The 22,965-nt window shown below is 33.9% G+C and overlaps 2 protein-coding genes across 3 annotated transcripts in view; one reads left to right on the forward strand and one right to left on the reverse strand.

Moving 5' to 3' along the window:
• Nucleotides 1-22,965, forward strand: part of LRRIQ3 (leucine rich repeats and IQ motif containing 3) — a 204,197-nt gene that overhangs the window by 138,630 nt on the left and 42,602 nt on the right. The gene's annotated exons all lie outside the window — the stretch shown is intronic.
• Nucleotides 10,550-10,988, reverse strand: LOC112823973 (small ribosomal subunit protein uS8-like). Its single transcript, XM_073896007.1, has one exon. It carries the CDS (start codon nt 10,953-10,955, stop codon nt 10,572-10,574), a length of 384 nt encoding a protein of 127 aa, XP_073752108.1. The 5' UTR covers nt 10,956-10,988; the 3' UTR covers nt 10,550-10,571.

Raw genomic sequence — 22,965 nt, forward strand, 5'->3', positions numbered from 1 at the left:
GTGTGTGTGTGTGTGTGTGTGTGTGTGTGTGTGTGTGTGTGTGTGTGTTGTGTCTTCTGCAGGTAAGATCATGTTCTCTATCAACAGGAATAATTTTATTTCTTTCCAATGTTTATGTCTTTTAGTTCTTTTTCTTGCCTAAAGGTTCTGGTTAGGACTTCTAGTACTATATTAAATAAAGTGCAAAAGTGGGCATTTGTCTTATGATGTTAAAGAAAAAAATTTCAGTGTTTTACCATTAAATAAAATGTTAGCTGTGTGTGTTTTTTTTCTTTTATGACTTCTATTAGGTTGAGGTAGTTTCTTTCAATTCTTTTTCTTTTAGTGTTTTTATCATCAAAGGGTTTTGATTTTTTGTCAAATATTTTTTTCTGCATTGATTGAGGTAGTCGTGTTGTTTTTTCCTTCATTCTCTTAATGTATATTACATTGATTTTCATATGTTGTATCAATTCTTGCATTCCAGGCGTAAATCCTCCGTGATCCTGGTATATAATCTTTTTAATGTGCTGCTAAATTGAATTTGTTAATAAATTCTTGAGGATTTTTGCTTCAGTATTTATAAAGGATATTGGTTTTCTTGTAGTTTCTTTGGCCTTAGTATCAAGATAATGTAGCCTCATAGGAGTAAGGAGGTATATCCTCATTTTCAATTTTTTGGAAGAGTTTGAGAAGGATTGTTGTTACCTTTCCTAGTAAAGTCATTTGGTCTTTTACTTTATTTGTTGGGAACGTTTTGATTACTGATTCAATCTTCTTATGAGTTATAGATCTATTCAGATTTTCTAGTTCTTCATAATTCAGTATTAGTAGGTTGTGTATTTCTAGGAATTTGTCTATTTCATCTAAGTTATATAATTTATTTGCATACATTTATTCACAGTATTTTTATAATCTTTTTATTTTTGTAAAATCATGGTAATGTCCCCTCTTTCACTTCTGATCTTATTTTTTGGGTCTTGTCTCTTTTTTCTTATCTTTCTAGCTGAAGTTTTATCAATTTTGTTTATATTTTTGAAGAACCAAATCTTGTGATTGATTTTCTGTTGTTTTTACAACTCTATTTTATCTCCTCTTGATATTATTTTCTTTCTTCTCCTAGCTTAGTTTAGTTTATTCTTTTTCCAGATCCATAAAGTTTAAAGTTAAACTGTTTATTTGAGACTATTCTTCTTTTATAATGTAATCATTTATAACCATACACTTGTCTCTTAACACTGATTTTGCTGAATCCCAGAAATTTCGGTATATTGTATTTTATTTTAATTTGTCTCAACATATTTTATAATTTCCATTGTGCTTTCTTTCTTTTGTCTCATTGGCTATTTAAGAATGTGCCATTTAATTTCTACATATTTGTGAATTTTCCAATTTTCCTTGTGTTATTGATTTCTACTTTCATTCTCTTGTGATTAGAAAATATACTTGGAATAATTTCAGTATTTTTAAATTTATTAAGATTTGTTTTATGGCCTAAAATATTGCATATCCTAGATAATGTTCCATGTGCACTTGAGCAAAATGTATATTCTGCTCTTGTTGATAGTGTTTTGTATATGTCTGTTAGGTCCAATTTGTCTATAATATGGGTCAAGTCCTCTTCTTCCTTATTGATCTTCTCTCTGGTTGTTCTATCCGATGTTGAAAATGAGGTATTAAAGTCTCCTACTATTATAGTAGAAATGTTTATATTTCTGTCTTCAATCTGTAAATATTTGTATTATTTATTTTATTCCTCTGATTTTTGGTGGATGTGTGTTTATAATTATTATATCTTCTTAGTGAATTGACCCTTTTATTATATAGTGCCCTTATTTGTCTCTACTCAAGGTCTACTGGTTTAAAGGCAGATCTCATCTAAACTATAACCTTACAGATACATCTAGAATAGCGTTTGGCCAGATATTTGGGTACCATGGTTTAACCAAGTTACCATATAAAATTAATTATCAGGAGGTTTACTAAATATAGAATTCTCAGTTGACAGTTTTTTTGTTTTAATTTCAGCACTTTAAATATATCCTCCTACTGCCTCCTGGCATGCAAAGCTTCTGCTGATATATCTGCAAATTATTGAAAACCCCTTGTATGTAATGAGTCACTTTTCTCTTGTGACTTTCAAGATTCTTTCTTTGTCTTTGTCTTTTGACAGTTTATAATGTCTCTCAATGTGGGTCTCATTTTGCTTATTCTACTTGGCATTTATAGAGCTTCTTTGATTTGTAAATGTATGTGTTTTCTCAAATTTGGGAGGTTCAGCTATTAGTTCTTCGAATAACATCTCTGTTCCTTACTCTCTTCTCCTTCTGGGACCGCAGTAATGCATATTTTGATCCATTTGATAGTATGCCAGAAGTTCCTTATTCCTTGTTCACTTTTCTTCATTCTTTTTTCTTTTTGTTCCCCAGACTCTATTATTTCAAAGATCCATCTTTAATTTTGCTGATTTTTTTCTTTTTTACATGTACTGTTGAACCACTAGTGAGTTTAATTCAGTTATTATATTTTTCTGCTCCAAAATTTAATTCTTTTAAATAATTTCTATCTCTTTATTTATATTCTTATTTTGGTTATATGTTGTTTCCCTTATTTCCTTTCAGCATTTGCCCATGTTTTCCTTTTTCTCTTTGAGCGTATTTAAAACAGTGGTTTTAAAGTTTTTGTCCAACACGAAAAGATGTTCAACATCACTGGGAAAGACAAATCAAAACCACAATGAGATATCACGTCACACCTGTCAGAATGGCTAAAATCAACAACACAAGAAACAATAAAAGGTTGGTGAGGATGTGGAGAAAAAGGAACCCTCATGCACTATTGGTGGGAATGCAAACTGGTACAGCCACTGTAGAAGACAGTGTGGAGGTTCCTCAAAAAATTAAAAATAGAACTATCATATGCTCCAGTAATTCCACTATTGGGCATTTACCCAAAGAATATGAAAGCACTAATTTGAAAAGGTCTTTGCACCCCTATGTTTATTGCAGCATTATTTTCAATAAGCAAATTATGGAAGCAGCCGAAGTGTCCATTGATAGATAAATGGATAAAGAAGATAATCCATGAATACCATGGAACATTACTTAGCCATAAAAAGGAATGAAATCTTGCCATTTGCAACAACATGGACAGAGGTAGAGAGAATAATGCTAAGCAAAATAAGCAAAGACAAATAACATATGCTTTCACTCATTTATGGAATTTAAGGAACAAAACACATGGAACAAGAACAACAAAAGAGACAAATGAAAAAGCAGACTGTTATCTATAGAGAACAAATTGATGGTTACAAGAGGAGAGCTGTGTGGGAGGATGGGTGGAATAGATGAAGGGGATTATGAGTACTTATCTTGACGTGCCTGGGTGGCATAGTTGTTTAAAGTGTCTGACTCTTGGTTTCAGCTCTGATCTTGATCTCAGGGTAGTGAGATAGAGCCCTGCATCGGGTTCAGTGCTCAGCATGGAGTCTGCTTAAGACTCTCTCTCCCTCTCCTTCTGCCCCTCCCACCCCGTTCTCTTTCTCTGTCTCTCTCTCTCTAAAATAAATAAATAAATCTTTAAAAAAAGAGTACTTATCTTGATGGGCACCAAATAATGTATAAAATGGTTGAATCACTGTATTGTACACCTGAAACTAATATAATACTGTATATTAACCCTACTGGAATTAAAATAAAAATTTAAAAATAAATAAAGTTTTTTATCTGATAAGTCTGATATGTGTATTCAGGGGCAGTTTCTGGGGATTTATTTTGTTTCTTTAAATGGACCTTGTTTCCCTATTTTTTTTCCCTAGTTGTGATTGTTGAAAATTGGACATTTGAAAATAGCTTCTTCTTTCAATCTTTGCTGACTTGCATGGAACACTTTCACTGTTTAGCAAACCCCTAAGCCTTGAGATCAGCTTAGGGTCAAGGCTTAAGGTCTTCTTAGGTCTTTTCTGGGCAGCCATCCCCTCTGGGTCAGTGTGTGTATGGTTTTCTTTTCTTTTGATTTTCCCCAAGTTCCTTTAAATGTCTTAATTTCTCAGAGTCTCTCCCCAGCTTCATTCTGGGGACTTAGATTTTCTTTTGTATTTCTCTGCCCTCAATTGTTTTCTCCCAGGAATCTGTGATCTGCAATTCCCCTGAAATTTTATGTATCATTACTGCCTTCAATGGTTTTCAGCCTGATATCTAAACTATATTGCCGTTCCTCTCCTGAAGATTTGAGTCAGGTGAGAGACAAACCAGTCCTTTAGGCAGCCCAGAGACAAGCTTGAACATTCCAAACAAGTTTTATTCTTCTCTTTCCATCCTAAGGGAGAGAAACTAAAAATGGGCTGCTGCTTCCTGACTGTGGTACCCCATACTGGGAAGAGAGTAGGGAAGGGCAAGTAAAAATGCCACAAAATTTCTTACGGTTTTTATTATGACTTTTTCTTATTTGGGTGTTTACCTAGTTGCTGTAAATCTTTTATTCATTTCTGGAGCTCCTTTAAAGTTATGTTAGTCATTCTGTAGTTATTTATTTGATATTTCTAAGGGAGAATAAGGATGTGAGACTTCCTAGTCTGCCATCTTGCTGACACATTGTTCTTATATTTATTTCATCTTTTTCTCCATTGTGAATTCTCTTTCTATGACTCCTGTTATTCAGGTGGACCTCTTGGACTGATCCTCTAACTTTCTTACTTTTTATCCCTTATTTCCCCATCTCTTTTTATATTTGTTCTCTTTTCTGGGGTGTTTACTCAATTTTATCCTCTACTTATATTTTTAAAATTATGTAATCAAATTTCTAAAAATTCTGCTATATTGGGCTCATAGATGCAGTATCTTCTGTACATCTTGGAGGATATTTATACTATATATATATTGTGGATGGTTCTTTTCCATGGTATAGTCTCTTTTCCCCTAAGTTACTTTCTTCTTACAGCTTTTGTGAAAAATGCTGCTAATCCTTGTTTGTTTACTCATATTTAAGATTAAGATTCTAAAATGTTACTTGGAAACACTAATTCATATATGTGGTTGGGTTTTATTGACTTGTAAGCATTAATGTGGGATAATATAGTGGGGTCCAGGTTCTTTATTCAGGGACCTGTAGTATGGGGTTTCTTCAGAAGAAGATTCTTTCAATATTTTGCCTGTGATATGTGAGTACCTGCTATTGTTCTCAACTTGGTATGAAGCCTTTCATTTCATCATCCCATTTTCAGTCAACTCCCCCCATCCTTAGCTGTACCTGGTGCCCTTGAGTCCATAATTTTTATGGTTTAACTTCTCCAGAGGGTGAATCTTTAGTCTCCTTTAAGAGCAAATGGATGAAAGAGTCACCTGGTTATGTGTGGTTGCCAAAGGATCAGTTAATCTAATTATGACTTTCAAACAGTTTTTAAAACCATGTTTCAAATTCCCCACCTTTTTTAGTGTTCTACATTGTGAATCTGCTTTCTTCTTTGCTTGTTCACATCAAACCTTAATATTCAACTTCATAGTGGCTGGTTGTCAATTACCTTTCATCCACGTGCTTCTAGCTTCCACATGATTTTTGGTGTCACTGATACTTTCTTTCTCATTGTCTTTGAATTTTTTTTTTTAATTTTCCTTTTTGATCATGGTACCGGGATGCAAAGTGGGAGCAAAAAATGTGTTTAAGTTATTTAAACCTTTCTGTTTAATCTGAAGTCTATATTGATATTTTAAATTGAGCCATATTTTATATTAAATATGTAGAAGGAAGGAAAAGTTGGAACAAGAGAAGGAGGAAGTAGGGAGTTTCAGGACACCTATCTTGTTCCAGGCAAGGGATGACTGAAGTCTTGGAAAACATCATTCATAAATCCTACTGAGTCCTGATTGACATCCCTCTCAAGTGAATGTTTTGTGCAGCCACAACCAATGTATTGTAAAAATTAAAATGTCTTAGCCATCCCAGCGCTAGATGATGTCACATTGTAACAATTTAATTTATTATTAATGTTTTACAATGAGGAAAGTGAGTTTAAAAACTACAATAATTTATCCAAGGTCACATAATCCAAAAGTGACAGATCTGGTACTATTTCTAGGTTCTGTTTCCTCAATCAAAGTCTAGTTTCCATTCTGTTTCACAGTGATACCTCCTGAGAACTATAAATGTTTCACTGTGTAATAATTAAATTATGTGCAAGGGGATATGGTTGTATTAGATTAAGCTATCTGAATCTATGAAATCTAATAAAATCTGTCATTCCCTGTGTCATTCTCAATATTATGAAACCTCCCATTTTACATAAAATTCTATTATTTCCTGCTTATTTTTAATATTTCTGATGTGTAAAAAAAACTGTAGAAACTGAAGAATATCTTATTTATCTAAAATCATTATAATTAGAAGAAATAGAATAAAAATAACATTTTCCCATATTTCTTTCATTTAAATCATAACCAGTTATCTTATACTTGCTTTAATAAAATGGCTAATTTAAAAAGCAGCCAGAAATTCTATTGATGTTCTTGAAAATATTTGGGGGGGCATGAATTTTTATCAATTCATGATAAAAAAACTGCTTTCATTTTTTTTTATCAAGTAATATTTTCTGTTACTTTTCAATCATTGCATTTTTCACTTGAAATTAGCCAAAAGGCCGAGCAGCGATCATTGCATTGTCTATTTAGGATTATCTTAATCTATTTTACCAATTTTTACATGATAGCATATATTCAAATTCATAAAGGGTGAGAAATGCCTTTTCCTGTTCCATCCTGTTTCCTCATAAAGGATGAGAAATACCTCTCCTTCCTTCAATATAAAGTCTTTCCTTTTAGAATGAGTAGTATAATATCCTTCTCTGACCATATTAAAAAATGGGCTCAACATACCTTATTTTGGGAGATTATGAAGTTTGGCAGTCTCCTCCTACCATTTAGTTAATATTAAGTAATAACATTGTGTTTGAGATGCATACCCTTTCTGGACTACTTACTCATTTCCTCTAAATTGAAAGATGAGCAATGCTGGGAGTACTGAGTAGTTAAGAGTGCTGTGACAGCCCCATAAGAAGCAGCCTCTTTTAACTTTAATGATTTTCATAAGGAGAATTATTTTCAATTTTGGCTACTACCTTTTCTTTGGTGTTTGTTAAAACCTACATATGATAATGCATAAGTCCATTAGATCAAACTTTTCATTGTTATTCAAATACTCTGTTTTTGAACAGGGTAGGATATTCTGTTTTTGTTTATTTTCCCTTTGTCTACTTAACTAAGAAGGGAAAACTATTAAATATTCCACTATAATTGTGGATTCATTTGCTTCTCCTGAATTTTATCAAATTTTGTTTTCTGCATTTTAAGGTAATTTTATTAACTACCTATATGATTATAATTAGTACATATTTTTGGTGAACTGAACCTTTTATCATTATGTATTTACTTGCTTTCTCTCTAATAATGCCTTTCCTCATGCTCTATTTTGTCTGACATTAGTATGGCTGTACCAGCTATATTTTAGTTAAACTTTTCCTAATGTTTTCCCATCTTTTTACTTTTCACTTTTTTTGCTTTATATGTACATCATGATTATAGAAAATAGCTGGGCCAACTTATTTAGTCCATTTATATTTATTATATTTATTAAGAGAATTGGGCCTATTTCTGTCTTCTATTTTTTTCCAGTTTGCTCTATCCTTTGTTTTTTCTTATTTTTTCATAATTGGTAACTATATGTCCTCCTTCTCTTTGATTTTTCATTTGAAATAATTTCAAATTACAAAAAAAGATACAAAAGTTACAAATTATTCCTGAATATCCTTTACCCATTCCACAAATGTGATCATTTTGTATAACCATTGTACAATTATTAAAACTAGGAAGGTAACATTGATACAATACTATTAACTTATCTATGGACTATATTCATGTTTTGTCAATTTCCTAAAATCATTTTTCTTGTCCAGGATCTAGTCCTACTACTGTCATCTAGGTTATAATGATGTCATTATGTATATACTCCTGTTCTTTTGGTTTTAGCTTTTAATTTTTTTTTAAGAAACAGCAAATCGTACCAAGTTATTCAGTCAATGTTACTTTCCAAATCGTTTGCAACATCTCCTAGATTCATTTCTCATCGCATTTTATCTCACTTTCCTTCAGAAGGGTTTATGTGAAGTGATAGTAGAATACCTTCTTTCACCTTTTATCCCAAGGACTATATTTACCCTCACATTTAAACAATTAGTTGGCAGAATTTCAGTCTATGTTCAAAATTATTTTCTTTCAATATTCAAAAAATATTTTATTATCTTCTTGCATTCAGTATTGCTGTTGAGAAGTTTGATGTCATTCAATTCTTGTTCCTTTAGAAGCTTTTATATTTTTTTATTTTTTATTTTTTTAAAGATTTATTTACTATTTTAGAGAGCGAAAAAGAGAGAAGGGGGGAGGGGCAGAGGAAAAGAGAGAAACTCAAGCACATGTCCTGCTGAGCACAGAGCCGATGTGGGACTACATCTCATGACCCTGAGATCATGACCTGAGCTGAAACCAAGAGTTGTATGCTTAACCAAATGAGCCACCTGGATGCTCCCCCCCACTGCCCTTTAGAAGCTTTTAAATTTATTTCTCTGTCTTTGGTATCTGAATATATATACTTAATATGTATACTATGATATGTATATATAGGTGGGGTTTTTTCTGCTCTTGCTCTTTTCTATTTGGCATATCTTCCATTATTTCTTCACATTTTCTCTCCTTCTGGGACACCAGTTACTTAAATACTTTTATTTCTGTTCTCCATGTCTTTAAACATTTCTTTTTTTTCTTCTTTTTTATCTCTTTATCCTTTCTAGACTTCTTTTGGGAGAATGCCTCAACTTGACCTTTAAACTCATGAATTATTCTTTAGTAGCATCCATTTTACTATTTCTATCATATACCTATCTAAGATTTTTTCTTATATACTTTTGTTATTTTTTTTCTTATTCTTACTTCATACTGCTTTTTCTTTCCTTTTTTTTGTACATTCAATATAAGTATTTATAATTCTTATTCTGTTTAATTGTGCTTCCAGTTTCATCTCTTGTTCAGTGTGTTGTCTTTCTCTTGATGTATTTTTATTTTAGCCTGTGAGGTCAGTCATATTTCGAGGAGTATTGGATTCTGTCTGATAAAGGCTATTGGGAAATTGCCAATTCCAGACCCTACTCAATGACAAATCAGATAAGTCCAACAGCAGAAGAAGTGATGAACTCTCTGGCAAAGACCACCAACCTCCACAAATAACGTTGTTTGGTGTTATATCACCAATTTTCCCCATCAGTTAATCTTCAAACCCTTAGAGAAAGAGAATCTACCTAGATTGCAATCCACCATCCAATAGGCCATATTATCATACTAGTTTTTTCTTGCCCAAATTATCCCGATAGATTTCCAACTGTTCTTGATACCAGTATAGCATTTCAAAAGCATATATCTGTTGTATGATTTCCTTGTTCCAAACTTAAAAAAAAAAAAAAGAAGGCTCATTGCCTATAGAATAATCTTTTTATTGTGGCTTTCAGGTTCTTACATATGTGGTTTTGGATTATTTTCTAGCTTCATATCTCAGTATTTCTCTTTCTTTATAAAGAATGTTCTACTTGTACAGTACAGCTTATCATTCCAAGAATATAGTACTATGATTGTACTTATTTTTTTCTTCCACCTTACGTGAATCTGGTTTTGCCTTTTGAAACCCATTTATTCTGTAATACCATAATTACATTTGTTTTTTCCAGTAAACTATTGTTCTCCCTAATAATCACAATTAATGCCTTGGTCTTATGCATCCCACGGCACTCTATTTGTCTTTAATTTTTGTTATGGTTGTTTTTGGCAAAATTCCTTTTGCCAAAATATGAATTCCTTGAAAATACCCCAATAGTGGGTATTTTTTTTTCTTTCTGTCTTTTGTAACATCTGGCAGTAAATCATGCCCACAGGGAGTATTCTTAAGTGATCTTGAATCAATGTGTAAGAAAATTCTACCTTTATCCAAAAGAGGTAAATTACATAGCAACAAGTAAGCAAATAGGTAGTAGTAATTCCTTGTTCCCCTCTCTTAAACATAACATTCATGCTTTGCTATAGAGCCAACAAGGTTACAATAAAACTTCCCTATATTCTGTATATCTAATTATGTATTTTATCCTTTTATTCATTAATTTTTCAACAAGTATTTATAGAGTAGCTATGTGAACTTGAGGTATAGTAGTGAACAGTTATTCTGCAAACTTACAGAGCATTTTTCAACCTTACTCGAATCATGGCACATGTTGAAAATGATAAAATATTTATGGCATGCTGAGGCAAAATGGATGGTTTAGTAGGGAGAATCTTCATGGGGCTTGGTAAAAAGATTTTCTTTATAGTATATTTTCTTTACAATATAATTTCTTTATGTTATGTAATTATTAAAATATAGCATCGTAGAGAATACACATATATATGTGTGAAATGAATATGATATATATGAAGTTTATATGCATATTATAAATGCATATATGTATTATATATATAATATGCATATATATTTTTTCTGCATTTTATTTGCAAGTATGTATTACATCCCTAGAAAAAGAATCCCAGGATTTTCCCTCCTGTGTGTTTTTGTCTTGCTTCTTCATGGGCCATGATGCCAGCTGAGGCTGTCAGTACGATGAAACCAAACTGGCAGGACGGGAGCAGGTTATTCTGCCATTTTTCTAGATCTTTCAGTTGTACATCAAATCTGGGGCTGATCACTCCATACTTATTTAACCTGCCCGTGAGGTTAGCAACAATCTTCCCCGCTCTGTGATCATCAATGATTTCAAATTTGCCAATGTAACCATGCTTCATCATTACAGTGAGAAACCGGACGATGACTTTGGAGCAGGGCCTAATAAGAACCTGGCATTTGCCTCTCTTCTCAGCATTATTAATGCTTTTGAGAGCATCTGCCAGGACATTCATGCACACCGTTATGGCGGCACGGAAAGATGGCGGAAAGAGGACGGGGCTATAATATGCATATAAACTTCATATATATATCTATATTTCCCAAATAAGGTATCTAAATATTTTTAATAAGAAACTGGAGCTTCTTTCTGTAAATGTGAATTTCTATATTAAGCTTTGTGCTTTAAATAACTACTATTTCTGATCAAGACTTAGTATTGATGTCTTATTTTTGTAGTCTTTATTAGTGAGAATTTTAAAAATTGTATGCTTTATAATTCTTAACTTTAAAAATGTATACATACACTAATTTGATAAAATTTAAAATAAAAAGAACAGACTATTAAACTGTATTGAATACTAGCTAAAAATTTGAACATGGGAAGTCAGTGGTGAACTTGACAAAGGCCAAGGTCAACAAAGTGGCAGAGACAGGAACCATGCTGGCAAAGGTTAAAAGTGAATGGAAGTAATGAAGTGAAGACATTGCCAAATTTTATTTTTTTTGAGGAGTTTTACAATCTATGGTCTTCATAATAACCTCAAGACACTAAAAGAAAGAAATCAATCTTCTGAATATTAGAATTTTTAAATTATGGTCCAAAGACATTTTTGGTATCATGAATATTTTATTATATTTATAATTTTAAAATTGATCATCAATTATGATATACAAAAGAATATTGTAATTAATATTTGAATAATCAAAACATTATTCCCAAAGTTAATCCTGGATATCAGAAAGTTTACAAAATATAGGTTGTTAAGTAGGGGGAAGAGAGTTTGGTAAAAAGCAGTTAGGCAATTACTCTTCTCTCCTTTTAAGGTAAAGAGAATTTGAATGAATGACTACAGGTTAATATTTTTCAAAGTGGTACAGTCTGCTAATAGGCACTGAGCTCCTACTAGGCCAGAAGTGTCTTCATTAACCAGAGTGTGAATGTGAACAATTATTGCCTTATAATATGGGTCATCACTAAAAGGATCTATCCCCTAGATACTATTTCTCTAATTCTTAATTCTTTTTTTTCCTTTGGCCATAAATTCAAATCTGAGGAAATTTAAGAATGTGATAAAATAATTAACATCTCTTTGTTCCCCAAAATGCAGAAATGAACCCACATTCATTCTATTTATAATTTCAAGGGGTACAAAGGTCCACTAAACCCTTTTCATGGTCCTTAAATTAGTTTATAAAAACAAAAATTACATAATTTAGTTTACAACTAACTTTTTATGATGCCTCTAAAATCAACAAAAAAGTCTGCCCTGGTAGGTAATGGTTTTGATATCATCAGTTACACATCTTGTTTATTTTTATATCTTTAAATCTTGAGGAACTCCTAAGCCTTAGACACTGCATAAGATTCCTTTGAGATGTATGTAATGTGCAGTTATTCTGAAAGAATATAAATTAGTCTGAATGCTATTCATATCACCTGTTACCATAATTCTAACTTTAAGATATCATTCTTAAATATTAATATTCATGCAGATAAATATGTGGATAAGCAAGCTGTCATTAGCAGTCCTATATAATTTTTAAATCTTTAATTAAAAATAACATATAATTATGTCATGATATGGTTTTTCTGATCTTTAAATTGTTACTATAAGGCCAGCCAGAATAATTCAGAATTCATAGAGTACTGAGTATTGCAACTCCTACATGGGGCCATATTTCCTCACTCACTTTCTCAGTAGGACATTTCAGATTGGCAAAACGTTAAAATATTTTTCAGGAAAACAAATACACTAATGAATGAAGGACCCAGGGCTATTTGTACCATGACTATATGTCTCAGTATTGCCCTTGAAAGTCTCAATTAGTGCCTGTTTTCCTGGTGTAATTATTAATAGTGTCTCTCAGTCTTAAACATGTCCCAATTTGAGTGATTTTATGATTATGCAAGTTATGTGCTATCCTCACTTTCTTTCATCCACAAGCCAACTAAACATGAATGAATTCTCAAAATTAGACTCACACAAATCAGAGATCTTATCCCAGTGTCAAACTTTATTAATAATTTCAAGGATACAAATAATCAAGAGGCTTAAATAAAGCAGAGAGAGATCTGGAACATCAAGGGTGGCTTTGCAGATTCTTTCTTCCCATGAAAAACAAACACCTATGGCCCAACAAAATAGATGAAATCTTTAGTGAGGCTTATGTGTTTACCTCACACTGAGAGGCAAGTGTTTACATTATGAAATATTTCTGTTTTTTATTCAGAGAGTTGTATAGTTTATATGACATTCTCTGGAGAGTGTAACCTCATAGATTCTTGGTTTATTTAATATAAGCAATGCTTTAGCCAGGCACCATCCTGTTAAAGGCATTCAATAGATAAGGTCTCTTCCTCCTAGAAATTATCATTTGTCCGTTTTTTCTGGAGTTTCTGTTGACATGGGGATTAGATTAGATTGCCTGCCTTCTTTCCTTTCCTATAGGCATCCACTTTATAAACAAATGAATGGATCACTGTCCAGATGCTTTACCTCTTTCCTCTCACCCTTACAACAGGTTTTGAAATTTAGAGTATTTTATTATACTTATTTTTTACTACATTTCAGGTTATTACTACATTTTATTTTTATCAACTCTAGGCATTCAAAATCCAACAATAAACAAGGCACATAAAACCCTACCCTTATGGAGCTAGTATATTAAGTGGTAAGGATGATATTACATGTTTCAGGGGAACCTCTCTAAGATTATGAAGATGAAAGCCCTATCTGTAACTTGTAAGGAGAGGTATTACATTGTTTCATTTATATTGTCAAATTAATCAATCAAATTATACATGGCAGCTTAACTGCTGAGTGCTTTGTTTGTTAATATTATTGAAAATTTCTGTCTTATTAATTATTAACATATTACAAATAGCTGCTTTATCTTTAACTTAAGTTAAACCTATTATCCCTTCCAGTTTTTATTTTATAATGCCTAACCAATTTTTTCTTTATGAAAATGATATATTGCTGTAGGTCAGATATTTTAGAGATACGTGATGCTTCATGAATGCCTGTTCTATCTTATATTTTAAGAATTTTTTTTCAGTGTTAGAAATTAAACATCTAAATTTCTTGATTGATACAGAAAGGATATGGCATACTGGACAGACATGGTAATTTTAAAAGTGTGTATTACATTAGTGTTTTTTTTAACTCTTTGTAGGAAGTATAGCTGGAAGATGGGCCAGTCCTCTACAGTTATTTCAGAACAGCATTATATTTCAGATACAGTTATGGAAGAAGTAAATTCAGATCTTTTATAAGAAGTGCCCGCTGTTATATAAAAGATATTTCTGAGAACAAAAATGCTATTTCCTATTCAGAATATAGGGCCAAAGGGTTAATTATTTGAGGATCATTATATCAAAGGGCCTGTGATCAGATTTATACAATCTTTAGTTATTTTATCTCATTACATACTTTGTCTTGCTCTAAATCCACTTACAAGTCTGAAATGAAGACTCTAAAGCAGATTTTATGGTTTCCATTGAAACACATTACATTTTCTGCCTCCAACATTTTTCTTTCAAATTCATCCAATTTATCATATCTTGCTGATTTCAATCCACTTGTGCTTTAGGCAATTTCAACAGGGCCTTTTTTTTTTTCTCCTAAATTGTTTGCTAGAATGACTGAATTTTAGTCCAGGATATAAAATAGTATCAACTAAATTACTTCAGATGAGCAATTAGAGCATACTCATGCATATAAAACTAGAAATCTTTCTTGCCAGATTTAAAATTAAAAGCAAACAAACAAAAATGTACCTTTATATCAGTATAATAGTTCAGATTTATTTTATAATCTTTTTAATATCCTTACTACCAAAACAGAGAGGGAGAATGTTAAATTCAATAAAAGTAAGTGTAACTTGATGGGAAAAAATAGTCTTTGGAGTCAGTTATATTTGGATTTATTTTCTGATTCTAAGCAACAATGCCATATATTCCATATACTCCCCTGCATTGCCCAGCTTCCCATTCAGGAAGGTAGTAGTTATGTGATCATTTCTATCCATTTGACTGTGAGCAAGAGTGAAACATCACTTCAGAGTGAAAGCAATTAAGAACATCATTTTCTTCCCCTGCCAAGTAGATCTTGGAGGCCATTTGTTCCATTAGCATGTCTGCAAGGTTCTACTGACACACCTTGTTTCTTAGATGAGAAATAGATAAGTCTTTGCTGTGCTAAGCTACTGAGATTACAGGGTTTATATGTTATAGAAGTTAATATTAATTAAGCTGATAAATACAGAAATTGGTGCCATGACAAAAACCTTAAATATGGTCTCATCTTAGTGATCAGATGAGAAAACTGATGGCCATTTTCAGTCCAAATGTCAGTCCGGTTTTTGTAATAGCAAAGCATTTCCCTGTGGTAACTTGGAAGGCAAACAATATGTATAGCTAGTGGCTATCCAGGAAGAAATTGAAAAACAGTATTAATTTTGTGTGTTGGTTGTGCTGGACTATTTGGCAAGTTACCCTATAGAATGGAAGAGCTCAGCAAAGTAGCTGGTTTGCAAGGCAAAATAAAAGAGAATGGAAAGTTCAGAAATTTAGAGCCCTTCGCCTTCAGAAAAGTTATCTGCTTCTATAATCCCAAATAGTAAAACATGAAATGTAATAAGGCTTTGAGACAAAGGCCCAAACCTGTTAGTTGAAAATGAGGACTCAGGACAGAGTTTAGATTAGGTGTGCAGGCTTCCCACCTATTGTTCTGGATAGCCTCATAGTAACTTCCATTAAATTGCTAGAGCAAGAGAGACTGGAAGAAAGCAAGAAAGGAAAAAAGTACATCTAAGCACTACATATGACTTCAAAATAATTTTGAATGTGATCACTGGCACATGTAAATAGGTAAGATAGTTCTGATAACTCTGAAGTTTTTATGGAAGTCTGAATACCTTTGACCATCTAAAGCTTAAATGTACACTGGAGGGGTGCCTGGTGGCTCAGTCGTTAAGCGTCTGCCTTTGGCTCAGGTCATGGTTCCAGGGTCCTGGGATCGAGCCCCGCATTGGGCTCCCTGCTCCACGGGAAGCCTGCTTCTCCCTCTCCCAGTTCCTCTGCTTGTGTTCCCTCTCTTGCTGTCTCTCTCTCTGTCAAATAAATAAATAAAATCTTAAAAAAATGTACACTTGAGTCCCCAGTCTTTAGCCAGTAAGAAGTGCACTGAGAAAGCTTTGCTAGCCGCCAACATAGGAAATACTCCCACCTGAGATATGGCCAAGGAGGATAATGAAAAAGAAAGAACCCCTCACAAAAAGCAGAATCAGGGACTAATCTGGGACTAATCCATGAATCCACACCTGAAGTAGAACTTCACAGAGTGAACCTCTAACTAGTATGTGCTTCCCTTGTTTCCATTTGTAGTTTGGTCTTTCCCTGTTCCAATTTTGTATATTCAGTTTGTGTATAGATGGGTGAAGCAGGATGTGGATGACTTGTCTTTTTGACTCATTTAGTTTTAGACTAAAACCTTATCCAGAGCTGTTTAAGAGACTGTTGTACAAATTGAGAGACTCTGGACTTGATGGGGCTTTCCATTGTCTCAATTCAGGAGTGTGTTCCATGTTTAAGAGAAGGGGGTCAAAGGATCTTTGGTTACCTGCTGCCAAATATTTCATTTTTGTCTCTACATTTCCCAGTTTCCATCAAAGTTCAGTTGGGGCTGCATAATTTAGTTCTGGCCAATGGATTGTGATTTGAAGTAAGTGTGTCACTTTGGGACTAAGGTAGTTAAACACCATTCCCTCACTTTTTTCTTCAGTCTTCAGAGAGCTTGTTTCAGATAGGTTAGCTACATTATGGAGGAGGGATGCCCTATCCACTTTAGATTTATATGAGCAAGAAATCAACCTTTGTTATGTTAACCATTATATTTAAGTTTTGTCTGTTGTGACAGCTAGTGTTAATTATATTAACCATAGCGATTGCTTTTTCTTTAGTCAAAAGGCATAGTAAAAGGGTATTCCACAAATGTGCTATAAAAATTAAATGAAAAATGTGCTATAAATGAAAAATGCATGTATAGCACTTGGTATAAGGTTCAGCACATGCATATACACGTCATGGAGTAAAATGTCTAGCATGTAGTAACTGTTCAATAAATATTAGCTGCTATTATTTTTGTTGTTGTTGTTAGATCTCATATACCCATAGGCCTGAAATTTATCTATAAAACTTTGCTGTGCGGTTTTACTGAGAAATTTACAAAGAGGGGTGGTAATCTTGAAGCCTCTAGGGGATTGCTAGTACAAATTATGTCAAATAAATCTAATTTCCATTATTACTGATGTTAAAATAATAATTAGGTAATATCTATACAGTCTGTATTTCAATTATATTTTTGAATTTAAGAGCTCCTTAGAACTTTTTGGATAAAATTTAGACATGGGTACCATTTTCTTTTTTCTTTAACACTTAACAACAATTGTAAATGAATCAGTGTCAACTTGGAGTTAAGATTTTAATGGAATATTTTGATATTACTCTCTTCATTTCAATACTTTTAGGAAAGATGTAGAATAAAATGAAAATAGCATGATTTTATATTTCATGAGTCTGGGAGAGTTAGCTAATATACAGTGAAAGAATAAGATTATAAATATTGAGACAGAAACAATGAGCTCAGTCTAAGCATTTTATAAGAATAAGAATTAGCTATGTAAGGTGATGAAGGTGTTAGTTATCTTAATCTTGATAATCATTCTACAATGAATGTGTATATCAAATCATCATGTATACTTTAAATAAATACAATTATTCCTCAATAAATTAAAAACAACCCTATATAGGCACATGAATAAGAGATGTTTCTAGGGGTGCCTGGCTGGCTTAGTCAGTAAAAGCATCCCACTCTTGGTTTTGGCTCAGGTCACAATCTCAGGGTCATGAGATCAAGCCCTGCATCTGGCTCTGTGCTCAGCATGGAGTCTGCTTGAGATCCTTTCTTCCTTTCCCTCTGCCCCTTCCCTCCCTACATGCACTGTCTCTGTCTCTTTCAAATAAATAAATAAATCTTAAAAAAAAGAGAGTTGTTTCTAATAAAAAAAGAATAAGTATCAATCTGTCACAAAAAACTGACTTTAAACACAGACTGAGGGATACATGAATTAAAGCAATTTCACATGAAATGAGTTATTAGTCTTCCAGTTGACCTCAAGTTTATTATAACATAACAATGTATTTTGTAGCTTTTCAATGGTAGAATTTAGTTTTATGAATTATGGCGTCTAGAATGAATTAAAAGTCTATTGTTTTACTCTAATGGCGGGTCTCTTAGTACTTGGTATTCATATTATGATTCACCCTTAAAAAAAATCCTAACCAACTAAAGCTCATTTAGGGAAGTATAATTATGATGCTAAGGGGGGTTGGAATCAAGCAAGGGAAGACCATTCCTTAATATAACAACTTTTTTAAATTAGAGAAGCTCAAAATTAAAACGGGCTACTTCAAGAATTAGTGACATCCTTAAGTGAAGGTATGCAAACAGAAGCTGCACTAGCATTTGCTGAGATTATTGTATGAAGAAGACAATAAAATTAATTGGCTGGGTTATATTGAAAATCCTCTGTAGTGCCAACTATCTTGTATAGTTTGTAATTCTTTGAATGTAAATACATTGTCTTTATGTTGCTACTATTATATCAGACACTGTAGGTTAGCAGTTGACCCAAGAGGTTTGTAAAATTTAAATTATTTTCATAAAAATAATAGCATTATTTATGTTTTATACTTTTATTCTCTTAAAAGTATAAAGTGGAATTTTCCAGAGGCTATACATTTTGTGATAATGGGATCATTGATTTTAACATGTAATGAGTTTATTATTTTATTCTTAAATGAATAAATATTTTAAAAATTCTCAGTTTTAGCTTATAATATTGTAAAAATCAATAGATACAATTCACCTCTCCCCCCAAAAATCTCTTTGAGGTTCTCAATAATTTTTAAAGGTATAAAGGGATTCTATGAACAAGAAATTGATCTAGGGAGTGCCCTGACTACAGAATCTAAACATCCTGATCTCATGGGGTTTACATTCCAAAGCAGGAATATAGGCAACAAACAAATGAATAAACAAATTTGTTTTATTTTATTGTATTTTTAAGATTTTATTTATTTGAGAGAAAGAGAGCACAAGAGCAGGGGGAGGAGCAGAGGAACAATGACAGGCTCCATACTGAGCGTGGAGCCCAACACAGGGCTTGATCCCATAACCCTGAGATCATGACCTGAGCCAAAATCAAGAGTCCAACTAAATTACTGAGCTACCCAAGTGCCCCAACAAAATAATTTTAAATGGTGGTGAGTAGTATGAATAAAACAGAAAAATAGAAGTGTGATAGAGTACTTTACGGAACACAGCCTTCTTTATATAAGAGAGTCTGCTTTAGATAGATAAGGTCACTTGTTTTTTTTTAAGATTTTATTTATTTGAGAGAGAGAGAGAGCACAAGGGGGGGAGGGGCAGAAGGAGAGGTAGACTCCTGCTGAGCAGGGAGCCCAACACTTGGGGCTGATCCCAGGACCCTGATCGTGACCTGAGCTGAAGGCAAGTTAACTGACTGAGCCACCCAATTGCCCCAATAAGATCATTCTGAAAAGAGATTGTTTTATGATGAAAAGGAATGATTCATGTGAAGATTGTGGGAAAGAGTATGCCAAAGCAAAGCTATAAATTGGTAATATCTTCACATGTTTGGCGATCAAAATTAGGACCTATGAACCTGGTGGGCAGTGAGTGAAGAACAATAAGGTTGGATAAACAGCCTTGTAAGCCAAAGTAATCCCAGTATCAGAACTCAGGTCTACCCTGTGGCACTCTTCTCCAGTGAAGATTTTAGTGGTGCAAATGGTTCCATGATATTAGTAGCAACAAGTGAAATGAAAGAATGACCAGAAGAAGTTTAACAGAGATACCGGGGAAGTGACAGCAAAGAACCCTCCTGGGATCGCTGTCAATCTTGAGGATCAAAAAGTCTGTGCACATGTGATAGATTTTATCCACTCAGGAATAATCAGGATATGGGACAGATTTAAAAGCATTTCTTATTCACACAAAGAACTATTAACTTTGGACAGAAATGTCACTGGCACAAGGGGCTTAAACAAAACCTTTGAACAAATACTAGCTGAACAGCAAGCTGCTTTGACTCAGGGTCAAAACTTCTAAGAAGCCAGGCGTAAGAATACATTCACACAAATCTCTGGTAATCTAGAAGACAACATGCCCAAGGCTGCACCCTCTCAGAAATGACTGGACAGGGGGCACCTGGGTGGCTCAGTCAATTAAGTGCCCAACTCTTGATTTTGCTCAGGTCATGATCTCAGGGTCGTGCGATTGAGCCTGGCATCAGGCTCCTTGCACAATGTGAAGTCTGCTTGAGGTTCACTCTCTCCCATTCCCTCTGCACCCCCACCAAAATAAATAAATGAATAAATAATAAATAAATAAAATCTTTATTTTTTATGTCAACATTTTACTTTATTTATTTATTTATTTAATTTTATTATGTTAGTCACCATACAATACATCATTAGTTTTTGATGTGGTGATCCACGATCCATTGTTTTCGTATAACACCCAGTGCTCCATGCAGTACGTGCCCTCCTTAATACCCATCACCGGGCTAACCCATCCCCCCACCCCCCTCCCCTCTAAAACCCTCAGTTTGTTTCTCAGAGTCCATAGTCTGTCATGGTTCATCTCTCCCTCCGATTCCTGTCCCTTCAGCTTTCCCTTCCTTCTCCTAATGTCCTCCATGCTCTTCCTTATGTTCCACAAACAAGTGAAACCATATGATAATTGACTTTTCTCTGCTTGACATTTCACTTAGCATAATCTCCTCCACTCCCATCCATGTTGATGTAAAAGTTGGGTATTCATCCGTTCTGATGGCTGAGTAATATTCCATTGTATATATGGACCACATCTTCTTTATCCATTCGTCTGTTGAAGGGCATCTTGGCTCTTTCCACAGTTTGGCTATTGCAGACATTGCTGCTATGAACATTGAGGTGCATATGGCCCTTCTTTTCACTACATCTGTGTCTTTGGGGTAAATACCCAGGAGTGCAATTGCTGGTCATAGGGTAGTTCTATTTTTAATTTTTTGAGGCACCTCCACACTGTTTTCCAAAGTGGCTGTACCAACTTGCATTCCCACCAACAGTGTAAGAGGGTTCCCCTTTCTCCACAACCTCTCCAACATTTGTTGTTTCTTTCCCTGTCCATTTTTTCCATTCTAACTGGTGTAAGGTGGTATCTCAATGTGGTTTTGATTTGAATTTCCCTGATGGCTAAAGATGATGAACATTTTTTCATGTGTCTGTTAGCCATTTGTATGTCTTCTTCAGAGAAATGTCTTTTCCTATCTTCTGCCCATTTTTTGGCTTGATTATTTGTTTTTTGGGTGTTGAGTTTGAGAAGTTCTTTATAGATCTTGGATACCAGCCCTTTATCTGTAGTGTCATTTGCAAATATCTTCTCCCATTCTGTGGGTTGCCTCTTTGTTTTGTTGACTGTTTCCTTTGCTGCACAGAAGCTTTTTATCTTAATGAAGTCCCAAAAGTTCACTTTTGCTTTTGTTTCACTAGCTTTTGGAGATGTATCTTGAAAGAAGTTGCTGTGGGCGATGTCAAAGAGGTTATTGCCTATGTTCTCCTCTAGGATTGTGATGGATTCCTGTCTCACATTGAGGTCTTTCATCCATTCTGAGTTTATCTTTGTGTATGGTGTTAGAGAATGGTCAAGTTTCATTCTTCTACATGTGGCTGTCCAATTTTCCCAGCACCATTTATTGAAGAGACTGTCTTTTTTCCATTGCATGTTTTTTCCTGCTTTGTCAAAGATTATTTGACCATAGAGTTGAGGGTCCATATCTGGGTTCTCTATTCTGTTCCATTGGTCTATATGTCTGTTTTTGTGCCAGTACTATGCTGTCTTGGTGATCACAGCTTTGTAAAATAGCTTGAAAGCAGGCAATGTGATGCCCCCAGCTTTGTTTTTCTTTTTCAACATTTCCTTGGCGATTTGGGGTCTTTTCTGATTCCATACAAATTTTAAGATTGTTTGTTCCAGCACTTCAAAAAATGTCAATGGAATTTTGATCGGGATGGCATTGAAGGTATAGATTGCTCTGGGTAGCATAGACATTTTAACAATGTTTATTCTTCCAGTCCATGAGCATGGAATATTTTTCCATCTTTTTGTGTCTTCTTCAATTTCTTTCATGAGTGTTCTGTAGTTCCTAGAGTATAGATCCTTTACCTCTTTGGTTAGGTTTATTCCGAGGTATCTTATGGTTTTTGGTGCTATTGTAACTGGAATCGTTTCTCCAGTTTCTCTTTCTACAGTTGCATTGTTAGTGTTAGAAAGCAACTGATTTCTGTGCATTGATTCTTGTATCCTGCCACATTCCTGAATTCCTGTATGAGTTCTAGTAATATGGGGGTGGAGTCTTTTGGGTTTTCCATGTAAAGTATCATGTCATCTGCAAAAAGAGAGAGTTTGACTTCTTCTTTGCCAATTTGAATACCTTTTATTTCTTTTTGTTGTCTGATTGCTGTTGCTAGGGCTTCTAGTACTATGTTGAACAATAGTAGTGAGAGTGGGCATCCTTGACGTGTTCCTGATCTTAAGGGAAAGGCTTTGAGCTTTTCCCCATTGAGGATGATATTCGCTGTGGGCTTTTCATAGATGGATTTTATGAACCTGAGGAATGTTCCCTCTATCCCTATACTCTGAAGAGTTTTAATCAGGAAAGGATATTGTATTTTGTCAAATGCTTTTTCTGCGTCAATTGAGACGACCATACGGTTCTTCTACCTCCTCTTATTAATCTGTACTGTCACATTGATTGATTGCGAATGTTGAACCACCCTTTCATCCTGGGGATCAATCCCACATGGTCGTGGTGGATGATTCTTTTAATGTATTGTTGAATCCTATTAGCTAGGATTTTGTTGAGGATTTTGGAATCCATATTCTTCAGGGATAT

The sequence above is a fragment of the Callorhinus ursinus genome, unplaced genomic scaffold (genome assembly GCF_003265705.2).
Source record: "Callorhinus ursinus isolate GAN/ISIS: 27379988/994484 unplaced genomic scaffold, GSC_fseal_2.0 scaffold9, whole genome shotgun sequence".
Lineage (NCBI taxonomy): Eukaryota > Metazoa > Chordata > Mammalia > Carnivora > Otariidae > Callorhinus > Callorhinus ursinus.

Coding starts and splice junctions, on each gene's coding strand:
- LOC112823973 (XM_073896007.1), bottom strand. CDS start 10,955: ATGAATGTCCTGGCAGATGCTCTCAAAAGCATTAATAATGCTGAGAAG.